Source organism: Schistocerca nitens, chromosome 3, assembly GCF_023898315.1.
Source record: "Schistocerca nitens isolate TAMUIC-IGC-003100 chromosome 3, iqSchNite1.1, whole genome shotgun sequence".
Lineage (NCBI taxonomy): Eukaryota > Metazoa > Arthropoda > Insecta > Orthoptera > Acrididae > Schistocerca > Schistocerca nitens.
In genome coordinates this window covers 607538699-607551327 of record NC_064616.1, presented here as the reverse complement: position 1 = coordinate 607551327, position 12629 = coordinate 607538699, and the positions used below count along the sequence as shown (strand labels likewise).

Here is a 12629-nt window from a genome sequence, read left to right as displayed (position 1 = left end):
CACACTGATTAACTTCATTTTTTCTGGAAAAATTTCATCTCTGAAATAGCTGTTTGTTATGTCCAGCAATGGTGTCATTCTACACTCACTAACTACCAGTATTATGTTACTCAAAATTTCAGCACCAAGTGGTTTCTTGGTCTTTAGTTTTCATATAGTTTTTCTCAGTTTCTTTTTGTGCTTGGTTTCAAAAACATGGTGCTGTGTGATTTTATTGATATCTTTAGACCATCCTTGTTTGGACTGTTTACATCCTGTTTTAAGTTAAATCAGATTTACGTAATTATCATTGAGTTTGCTGCTATTTTCTACCACTTATAACCATTGTGTTGTTTACATTCACTGACCTGATCTCTGTTTCATCCAACTTTTTTCCTTTATTTCAGCATGGATTACATTCCAAGTAGCCAGTATCTTACTTTTTGGTTGCTGTTGTTGTTGTTGATGTTGTTGTTGTTGTTGTTGGTGGTGGTAACTGTGCTTGCCTTTGCCCCCCCTCATTATTTTCCCTCTAGTTTTCATGTAATTTTTTTTATAATTTTCAGCTTTGCCAATCCATCTCAGTTATTGTAGTTTCTTAAAGTAATCCAATATTTCAGTTGTAATCCACTGTTCTTGAGCCTACAGAATTTCAGTCAATAGCTCCCTACTTAATATTGTTCTAAAGACATTTATACTTTGCTCACTGAGGAACCTGACTTTTTTGGTTGTGTGCTTCAGTCCTGATGTCACGTAAGAGATTTCTTTTGGAACTACATGTGACACACAATCAGCTCTACTAACACACACACACACACACACACACACACACACACACACACACACACACCATAACCAACTTTGCGATGTCATTCTTGTAAGCCCAGACATGTTCACCTCCATGTTATGCTGAATCAACAATTCTTCCAAATCTTGTCTTGTTTTTATTTCTTTTCACTTGTCAAAATTATAGCCTTCACATATAACAATGTTTCTCTTCATGTTCTTCTGTAGTAAGTTTGGAACTCGATCTACTTGTTTAGGTATGCATAAGAATTGAGTAACAGTAAAAAGAGGTTGGAACAAAAGGTGTATGGATGTGCTCATTTATTTAAGAGAAACTCCGAGATGACAGGAGTTATGGATCACAAGCTATTTCAATTTTAATCCAGTTTAGGAATCATAATTTGTGGTAGCATGCAGGGGCTGGAGGCATCCACTGTTACACGTTGGGGTGACAGAGGACCCACTGGCGCCACATCATCACGATAGTTTTTCCAGTGTGGCAAGAAAAAGTTTTCAGGAAGTTGGCCTAAGAATATGAAAGGCACAAACTAAAATTTAGATGCAATTTCCGAGAGCAGACACCCCTTGGCAACATGCAGGTAGACGAGTGCAAGGAATGGACAACCAAGGAAAGAAAATAGTCCATCCAAAAAACACATCCTATAACAATAAGAGTTACGGGAGAATTATTTCAGATAGTGTTTCAGAAGATTTTTCACTGGAAGAACCAATGTAGGATACTAAAATTTTGATAGGAAAATTATTGGTAAGGTGGCTTGTCTGGTGTCACTCAGGTCCCCCTGTTCATAATTAGGAGTGACAGATCATTATGTGTAAGAAAACTTGTCAGGGCTTGGCTGAGGTAGGACTTTTGTCAGATGGCAACTTACCTTGATTACACCATACACTTTGTATTGTTTCATTTGACACTGCTTATGACTGAATATGTATAGTCGTAAAGGTAGTGCTTTTAACTGGTGCTTCGGAATATATTTTTGCTGGTGACAATATATGCAGACTTAAGACAGATAGTTTGATGGCACTAAACTCATGGGACATCACATATTGTCATTCAACCAAATGTCATCAAGCTGGACGATGCTGATTATCAAGTTGTGTACTAGCTCAGTGTTGTTACAGACTGTCGCTCATGGCTGTCTGGTAGCAACATGCGGTTAGTATATTTTGTGTCTTGGAGAAATCGTGCGACTTATTGCCAAGAGTTCCAAAACTATTCTGGCAATTTGTGTTAAGCCTCCATGTGACAGAGCAGCAAAGTGATTGTAATGGTACATGCAAGTAGCTAATTAGGTAGGGCAGAACTGTCTTGTCAATTGGAATTAGCTTCAGTCTCGCAAGCTCATTGAATTCTGATGAGTGGTATTATCGCGCACGCGCACGCGCACACACGCGCGCACACACACACACACACACACACACACACACACACACACACACACACACACACACCATTAGACACAGTATCTAAATGAGAGAAATTTCAACCTTTGGTGTCACCAAAGAAACTGTCACAAAACAGTCTTTTACCACTAACTTGTCACATAATGACCAAGACTGTGAATAAGGCCTCTGTGTATCTGAAATACAGAGCATGGGTTTGTGGAGAACTCGTTTCTGATTGAACATTAATGGAATGTTTACAAATTCTGTCCCTGTCTCTTTACAGTGACTGTTCCCTCATTCCTCAAAGACTTTCATGGGGTTAATGTGAATATGTCTGTAACGGTTACATTCTCAAAAGTAATTCCAAATTGCACACTGTTACATAATATCAAAACACATGACGACACACAGTACATTTTGAGATGGGTATACTGAACTTCAGTTCAATAAATATAAATAAAATGTTTAATTAGTACCGCTGCAGGCTACTTACTTTCAGTTTCTTGTTGACTTTCTGGCAGTATCTATACAGCATAGCCAAATTCAGAGGCCCAAAATCAGCATAAAAGTTTTCATATACAAGCTCCTCATCTATACTGAAATAATGAGTGTTCGCAGTTGACCTCGGCTTCACATTAGTACGCAGTGTAACAAAATATAACCGATCTGTGAACAAATATAATCACAACTAAACATAAACATTTTCATTAGCTATGCAGAGAGCAAAAAATTGTGACTGACAAAAGGGGGAGAATGACTGTGATCCCCTATAATGAAAACATATCTCAGGTAAAAAAAATCTTAAAACTCCTTCTGGTAGTTACCTAAAGAAACTTTTATTGTACAAATAACTTATGACAATGCAGCCAGATAATGTCCTCAACAACCACTATTATTGAGGATGTCATCCAGCTGCATTCTCATAGAAGTTATTTCAACCTTCAACATGCTGGAAGATGCTCACGTTTCACAGACTTTTCTAGTATGTGACATCTTCCTAACACCTAACTTGTCTCCATTTATCTGGTTTTCTTTTTATCCGCTACTTTAAAGTGTTCTTAGTATGTAGCACTCCTGTGAATCATGGATCTAGACAAGGTGGGATGGTTTGTGTGCCTCAACAATAGAGACTGCCATACCGCAGTTGCAACCACAATGGGGAGCTATCTGTGGAAAGAGGTAGTCTGGATGATTGACTGATAAGGCCTTGTAAAATTAGCCAGAATGGTTTTGCTATGTTCATACTCTGAACGGCTGAAAACATGTGGAACAAAAGTCATTATATTTTCCAAGGGCCTGCAGTTTTACTGTATTGCTTAATGATGACGGCATCCTGTTGGGTAAAACACTCCAAAGGTAACACAGTTCCCATTCAGATCTGGTGTGGACTACTCATGAAGACACAGCTGAAAGGGAGGAATTTCAAGATTCATTAATCAGGCAGAGAGAGTAAAGAATATAAAAAGGGAAAAAGGTAGGTCAAAGTTAGACATAGTGGGAATTAATGACGCACAGTGACTGAAAGAAGACTGCTGGCCAGATCAATACAGAGTTGTCAATACAAAATCAAATGCAAGATTAGGCATAATAATTAATAACAAAATAGGAAGGCTGCAGTTGCTACTACAAAAGGCACAGTGAAAACATTGTAGTATCCAAGACAGACATGAAGTCAACACCCACCATGGTAGTGTATATGTCTATTACCTCCAAGACAATGAAAAGCTTGAAAGAATGTATGATGAAATAAAAGAAACTATTCAGGTAGTTAAGAGAGACTAAAATTTCATTGTGAAGAGGGACTGGAAATGGACAATAGGAAAAGAACTGGGAGAGACAAATGCTAGGGAAAGGCACCTAGTAGAATTTCACACTCAGCACTAATTAATAATTGCTAACATTTGTTTTAAGTATCATGAGAGAAGCTTGTATATGTTGGAGATACCTGGAGACACTGGAATGTTTCAAACAGATTATATAACGGTAAGACATATTTTCAAGCCAGATTTTAAGCTAAAAAACATTTCCAAGGACTTTGAGCACAATTTACTGATTATGAAGTGCAGATAAAAACTGCAGAATTTGTAGAGTGGTAGAAAATTTAGGAGACTGGACTTCGATAAACTGAAAGAATCAAGAGGTTTTTGAAGTTTCAAAGCTGGCAGTAGGCAATTACAGATTTCAACAAGCGAAATCTGTACAGCATAAGACAAATAGGTAGCTTTTAGAGGGGACATAACAGTAGTTAAAGCAGCAGAAGGTTGAATGAGCAAGAACACAAGGATACATAGAATTCTTTGGATACTAAATTTAACTGATGAAAGGAGTACAGACAAGATAAATGCCACCTATAGGAAAATTAAATACATCTTTCAAGGAAAGAGAAACAGCTGTGTAAATAATTGCAGCTCAGATGGCAAGCCAGTAGTAAGCAATGAAGAGAAAGCTGGAAGGTGGAAGGAAGTTGCAGCAGGGCTGTATAAGGGAAATGAATACAATATTATAGAAAGAGAAGAGGAAGTAGATGAAGATGGGATGGGGATCTGATACTACAAGGAGAATTTGAAAGAGCACTAAAAAACCATAGTTGATACAAAGAACGTAGAGTAGACAACATTTTCTCTGAATTATTAAGATCCTTGAGAGACTGTACCAGATAAAACAGTTCCACATAGTATGCAAGACTTATGAAAAAGGTGAAATATTCTCAAACTTCAAGAAGAACGTAAAAATTCGAATCTGAAGGAAGGCAGGTGCTGATGGATGTAAATATTACCAAACCATCAGTTTAGTAATTAATGGTTGCAAATTACTAACAAGAATTATTTATAGAAGAATGGAAAAAGGGGTAGAAGCCAACCCTGAGGAAGATCGGTTCGGGTTCCATGAGGCAATACTGACCCTATGATGTCTCTTAGAAGATCAGTTGAAGAAAGGCAAACACATTTACATGATTTGTAGATTTAGAAAAAGCTTTTGGCAATATTGACAGGTTACACTCTTCAATCTTTTGAAGATAGCAAAGTCGAAAGGTTACTAACAGCTTGTACAGAAATGAGACAGCAATTACAGCCTATTCCCTCCTTTATTCAATATGTACAATGAACAAGCAATAAAGGAAATCAAGGGGAAATTTGGAAAGGGAACTGAAGATCATGGGGAAGAAGAAGAAAAAACTTGGATATTTGCCAGCGGCATTATAATTTACAAGACAACCATCATGAAAAGCTCAACAAGGGTAATGGAACACAGTCACAGTAAATCAGGTGAAGTTGAGGGAATTACATGAGTAAATGAGGCACTAAAAGCAGTGGGTGAGTTTTAGAAAGTTTTTTAAGTGGGAAAGTAAACCAGAAGAAACAAGACATGAGGGCTAGTGGCCAGTTGTGCACAGAAGAAATAACTAGCAAAAAATTTTTAAGGGACTGGCAATATTATGAAAATGATAGATTACTACTCACCATATAGCAAAGATGTTGACTCACATAAGCACAACAAAAACACTGTCAAACAAGTAAGCTTTCAAAAAACACACACACACACACACACACACACACACACACACACACACAAAGCCTCAGCAGCCAGAGCCAGTGGTCATATAAGGTGAGTAGTAATCTATCATTTTCATAATATTGTCATTATTCCATCCCCAGTTTCCATTATTTAATTGTTACCGTAAGGAATTTTGAACTTCATGCAAATCGTGGCCTGCTGTATCTCACTTCAAGACCTAGCTGAATTTTCTACTCAAGTCTGTGTTTACTTGTCACTGTCAAATTGCATTTCCCTAACAGTGAGAATAAAAATCCACTTAATTCAAGAACTGTTGAATCACTGAATTATTAGCAAGTGAATTATGAAGAAATTCTGTAAGTCTTTAATAGTCCATTTCCATCAACACTTTCTCATTTGCCACATGTGGACACCTCCAGTTCCAATTACGGAATTTCTGACAATATATTTGATTTAATTTTTCATTTTTGGGGCCCCCCTCCATGCTTTCTGCTACAGTTAAGAAAAATTTCTCAAACACCTTACATAACAACTGTCTTCTATTTTTACAGCACTATAGCTAGTGCTGCACTAATGCCAATATCTTTGTCATTTAAAGATACTGCAAATATATTCAGCTTTAGTGTAATGAGTTTTTTATAATTTTGGCATCACATGCATATTTCATTCTTGACAACAGCTCGGGATCTTATTGCAATGTTTTAGTCTAGTTTTGATTTCCTATTACAGCTTGCCTTCTCTACATGAAACTTGACACAGTGAATCCACATAAAAATTTCATGGTGTAAAATATATCTAAGGAATTGAATACATCTAAAGTGTCTACCAGATAAAACCCTTTCCCCAGGTCTAACTGTACATACTCTTTAAAAAAACATTCTTCATTCGTATTCTCTAATGTAGTGTATTTACCATTTATTAATGACGTGTATCGCACTATAGTTACAGCCATGATCAGAAAACTTCTTAATAACTTTTAGAAATATTACAAGACACCCTATTAACCAAAATTTTTAATAAACTACTTGGTGTGTATTTCTAATGTCACAAAACGACTAAGTAGAATGAAAACATTTTAAAATTGTCAATAACTCCCAGAAACAACCCAACTGTGGAATCTTATAAAACCTATCACCTCAGTGCAAAATCTCAACTTTCACAGTGTGAATCACTTTTTGGCATACCACACCTTTGGATGTAGGTATTGCCACATTTGAACCACATAAGGAGTATCTTACAATTCACAATATTACACTGTCAGTTCTCACATAGAAAGTACCTACCTTATCAAGCTTTACAATAGTACAGGCCAATTAGTAGTCTGTTGTATCCTTGTTTTCACATTTACTTAATGTACATTGATCAGCCAAAACATTATGACCACCAACCTGCTATCGATATAAACCCGTCCAGGCAATAGCAGCATCAACTGGCCCACACACACACACACACACACACACACACACACACACACACACACACACACACACACACGCTCTCTCTCTCTCTCTCTCTCTCTCTCTCTCTCTCTCACACACACACACACACACACGAGCGCTCTGGGCGGCCACCCCTCATTACAGATGTTGAGGCTGTGCAGACTGGAAAAACTGGACAGGTGGCGAACTGTGGTAGAACTAACATCAGACTTTAATGCTGAGCAAAATACAAGCACGTCTGAACACAAAGTGCACCGAGCACTCCCAACAATGGCCCTCCTCAGCCACAACCCACGCATGTGCCAATGTTAACACCACATCGGCAACTATGCCTCAAATGGTTACATGACCATTGGCACAGGGTGTTGGCGTAGTGGTAGAGGGTTGCAAGGTCTGATGAATCCTAATACCTTCTTCATCATGTCGATGGGAGGGCACGAATCCATCGTCTTGCAGGGGTACGGCTCCTTGACACCTGTACTGCGGGACAGAGAGAAACTGACGGTGGCTCCATTATGCTCTGAGAAACATTCGCATGGGCATCCATGAGTCCAGCAAAGCTTAAGCAAGGCACCATGATGGCCAAGAAGCATCATACACTGGTTCCAGAATACGTACACTCCTTCACGACGATCATGTTTCCCAACGGCAATGGTATTTTCAACAAGATAATGTGCCATGTCACAAGGCCATGAGTGTGATGGGACAGGTTTGAGGAACAAAGTGACGAGTTCCAATAGATGTGCTGGCCCCCCAGAACACCAGATCTGAACCTGATAAAACACATCTGGGATGCGACTGCATGTGGCGTCAGAGCTCATTGCCCTCCTCCCCAAAATTTACAAGAATTAGGTAACTTGTGTTTGCAGATGTGGTGCCAACTCCCTCCAGTGACCTACCAAGGCCTAACTGTTTCCATGTCACGATGCCTTGCCACTGTTATCTGTGCCATAGAGGGACATACTGGCTATTTGGTAGGTGGTCATGATTTCTGGCTGACCAGTGTATAGAATAATTTGACCAATCACATGTATTGCAGAGGTTTTATGCAGTTCGCACTGACTTTTCTTTAAATCAGAAAATCCAAATGTCAGTCAATAATACATTTCAATATGTGATGTTAATTTTTAATAGAACATTTTCTGTGATCCTTCTAAAACAGCAGATTGTCAAGCATAAATTAAGCAATGGGCACTCAAAAGAAATAATGTTGAACTCACCTTTAATGTACTCAGATGCACAAACCAAAATATCATTCGATTCATCCATTGTGGCAGCTTGTTTTTTTGGAATCTCAGCCAAAATAAACAATTTACTGAATAACAAATACCGTAAATACTCTAGGCTTTTTTTACTCCATCAACATTATTCATTTTGTGAAATTTGACCAAATGACTGAAAAAAAAGACAAATTTACCTTTATGATATCTGTCGCTGTTTTATGTATTAGGCAATAGTATTTTATTAACATACAAACTTCAAAAATTAATCAGATGTTACACAAACCCAGTGTTCTCATTCATTCCAGCTGCGTAACACAGACAGAACGTTTCTCCTATTAATATGCTCAATACACTCTCAGGAGCCTCCATTACCTTAGAATCAAATTAGCGAGTGGTACAGTATTTCTGAATGTATGTTGTCCATTCAACTTTAAGGACACTTGCATTGCAAGAGAGAAACTTTATGATGAATTTTAAATCTGTTTTGCTATGGGAACAAGATAGTTTTGACTGCATGTCATGATACACCTCAGTAAGATTATTTCATGTTTGTAATAACAGTAAGTTGGGGGATTATGGATCATCGTAGGTTCACAGAAACAGCATAGAAAAGAAACCCTAAGATAAACTTATCAACATTTTAGCAACTTTCAAGCCTCTAATCACTCTATGTGCAGCAATGGGTAGACATCTTTTTTTTGTGATTTTGTACAGTTGACGTAGTAACATAACATGCCATTGTCTTTCACCACAAGGACCACAGGAGAGGACTAAAGACTGTGATGATTCAATGTCATCTTGCAGAATCTTCTCCTCTTCCTCCTGAAGTAAGAGCTATTCAGCTGGGGACACCATCTACATTCACTGGCTAATTGGTATACGTTCTCCAGTGTTGTACCATGTTTTACCAAGGGCCGTTCGATCTGTCTCTTCTTCACTCCTAATATGAAGGCACCCGACAATTGGTGCAGAACAGCTAACATGTGGCAATATTGTTTCTCAGTTAGGCCAGATCCTATTGGCAGTCTGGTAGCAGCATCCTCCACTGCATTGTCTGTAGTAGTAGCAGCAGCAGAGCGTGAGTCTCTGACGATGGCACTGATTTGCCAATTACAGATTGGTTTGTCTGTTGCTACACATTCTTCTAAGGATGAGTTGTGGCTGCTTGTGACAATCAGTGATCCAAAGTTCTCCTTGAATGTAATGTTAAAGATCATTGCTGCTATGTAGAATTATTTTTTGAGCCCAAGTAGCTTTTTACAATTAGTGAAAATACACAGAATGAATTTTTCACTCTGCATCAGAGTGAGAGCTAATGCGAAACTTACTGGCAGATTACAACTGCGTGCCAGACACAGACTCGAATTTGGAACCTAGTGCTCTACCATCTGAACTACACGAGTACAACTCGCAACTCATCATCACTGTTCGTTTCCCTTCCACCAGTGCCTCATCTTGTACATTCCAAACTTCACAGAAGTTCTTGTGTATAATTTGGAGTGCTAGTCCTGCAAGTTATGCAGAAGGAATTCTGTGAAGTCTGGAATGTAAGAGATGATGTACCAGCAGAGTAAAGTAGTGATAATGGCTTCAGAAGCTCAGTTAATAGAGCACTTGCCTGCAAAAGGCAAAAGTCTTATGTTCGAGTCTCAGTCTCGCACAGCTTTAGTCTGCCAGGAAGTTTCAAAAGCTTGATAGCTAAACTACGTTAATGAGTAGAACTTGTCTCATTGATGTCGGCAGGACAATAATGTCTTCAACAGCTACCACAAAGAGCAATCTTTGTTACATGTGTTAGTTCAATAACTTTGTCAATGGAGCTCTGGTTTTCCAGTAAGAGGTCCCACCCAAGAATAACATTATGATTACATTCCTGTAAAATGACAAATTCTAAGGGCTGCGTTCTGTCATTGATCGTTACTCTTGCAATACATCTTCCTGTCTGCTGAATGTACATCCCATTTGCGATTTTCAGCACAATCGTTTCCATATCCCAGAACATGTATACTTTAGTTATTGACAATAAGCATTTGATATTGTAGAAAAGGAAGCTTCTTGCACTCTGACAGGTTGGTCGTCAATAACAACGTTAATAGATTTACTGACATCTTGCTAACTATTGTCCTCAGAGGATTTGCATCTATGGCAGCATCACCTCCATTGGTGGCCAACTTGCTTAGTTTTCCTGAATTTAGCAGCTAGAAGGAAGGCTGGTACCTCTGTACAGTGACAGGAAACAGATACGACATGTTGAAGAGTGACCTTGTCCAGGTTACAGCGATGGGCATCTTCAGACACATCAAGTATAACTGCCTGCTGTTGACTGGCTTGAATGGAACTGTTGTGACGGTCGTCTGGTAGGGTAATAGCCATTGAGCATGTGTCTTCTTTATCTGCAGCACCATACAACAGATCCTGGGCACTCTCAGTATAAACATACCAGCATGTTGTACTCTGCCCTCCAAATGTCTGTTCACTTGCAGGGCATTACATTTGGTGGAGGAGTTGGTTGTACCTGCATTGGTTGGATGCTGCGTTATCACTTGCCAGCTGCTGCATAACTCCGTGTCAGTCAAGTTTATTCTTCATGGCACATCTGACTAGTGGTGAAGATTCATGCTAAAGATTGATACACCTGTTGTTCGACATTCTCTATTACCTCCTGATGGATGAGGCCACCATTCATAGCTGCTATCTCATGTGTGTGAATGGCAGATTGCACTAAATGTAGAAAAATATAAGTTAATGCAGATGAGTAGGAAAAACAATCCTGTAATGTTCAGATATAGCAATAATAGGGTGCTACCTGACAGTCACATGGATTAAATATCTAGGTGTAACATAGCAAAGCAATATGAAATGGAACAAGCACATCAGGTTGGTAGATGGGAAGGCATATGCTCAACTTCATTATATTGGGAGAATTTTTGGGAAAGTGTAGCTAATTCATAAAGGAGATGGTGTATAGAACACTAGTGTGACCCATTCCGTAGTGCTGTTTGAGTGTTTAGGATTCCCACTAGGTTGGATTAAAGGAAGACAATTCAGCTAAACTTATTACTGGTAGCATGCAAGTATTACTGAGGTGGTTTGCAAACCCAGATGGGAATCCCTGGAGAGAAGACAATGCTATTTTAGCAAAGCACTAATGTGGAAATTTAGGCCAACTGCAGAACAATTCTACTGCCACCAACATACATTTGCGTAAGAACCACAAAGATAAGATACCAGAAATTAGAGCTTGTATGGAGGATTATAGATAGCCATTTTTTTCCTCACTCAATTTGCCTATTTGCAAATGGTACGTGAAAGAAAATAACCAGTAGTGGTACATGACACCCTCTGCCATGCACCATACAGTGGCTTGCAGAATATGGATAGAGATGTAGATGTACTTGGTTCAACATTTCTGGCTGTCACAAACTGCTGTACCTCTGCTGTTACTGCCTGGCATCTGAGAGAGGCAAGGTCACTGATGGTCTTCCATAATTGCCACAGAAACCACATTTGGCAGTCAGTCATACCTCTTTCATACAACTCTTTTCTGTTGCGTTGCCTCAAGGTGCTGGCACCACTTGAACTCCTCTGTTGTTACTTTTTACCTATTATGCATGGTCTCCTTCAAAATACTCTCCTCCACAATTGATACACTGCTCCCAATGCAGTTTCCACTTCCAGAAGCAGTCTTGGTACACCTCTTGCTTGATCACGTGAAGCACTGTCTGCAAGTTTTCTTTTATCTCATCTACCATTGCAAATCTTCATCCTTTCAACAGGATTTTCAACTTTGGAAATAAAAAAAGGAGGTCTGCAAGGGCCAGATCCAGAGTGTACAAAACATGAGGTAGCACAGTGCCATCCCCCCCCCCCCCCCAATAGTCACACACCAACAGGGATGAATGTGCGCATGTGTTATCACGATGCAAGAGCCATGCATTGTCTCTTCACATTTCAGCCATTTTCTTATCACATTTTCCTGCATGCATCGCAACACGTCCCGATAGCACCATCCATTAACAGTTTGTCCCTGTGGTACGAATTCATGATGAATTAATCCTTCAAAGTCACAGAAAACTATCAGCATGGCTCTGACAGCTGACCTGACCTGACAAGCTTTCTTTGGTATTTGAGAACCATTCCCAATCCATTGTGAAGATTGAACCTTGGTCTCAACATCATAAAAACAGACCCACGTTTCATCACAAGCTATGATTCTCTTAAGAAACATCTCATTCTCATTTGTTTGGTCCAAAAGCTCTTCACAGATTATGAGGCGAAGGTC

General features: G+C 39.1%; 1 protein-coding gene across 1 annotated transcript in view; it reads right to left on the bottom strand.

The window, feature by feature from the left end:
* LOC126248543 (dual specificity protein phosphatase CDC14C-like) overlaps nucleotides 1–12629 on the bottom strand; it is a 206727-nt gene that overhangs the window by 172665 nt on the left and 21433 nt on the right. Inside the window, exons 2-3 of the mRNA XM_049949604.1 lie at nucleotides 8345–8519; nucleotides 2663–2835 (exon numbers count right to left, since the gene is read on the bottom strand). Coding sequence (XP_049805561.1) covers nucleotides 2663–2835; nucleotides 8345–8393 — 222 coding nt within the window. The 5' untranslated portion in view covers nucleotides 8394–8519. The remainder of the gene's footprint in view (nucleotides 1–2662; nucleotides 2836–8344; nucleotides 8520–12629) is intronic.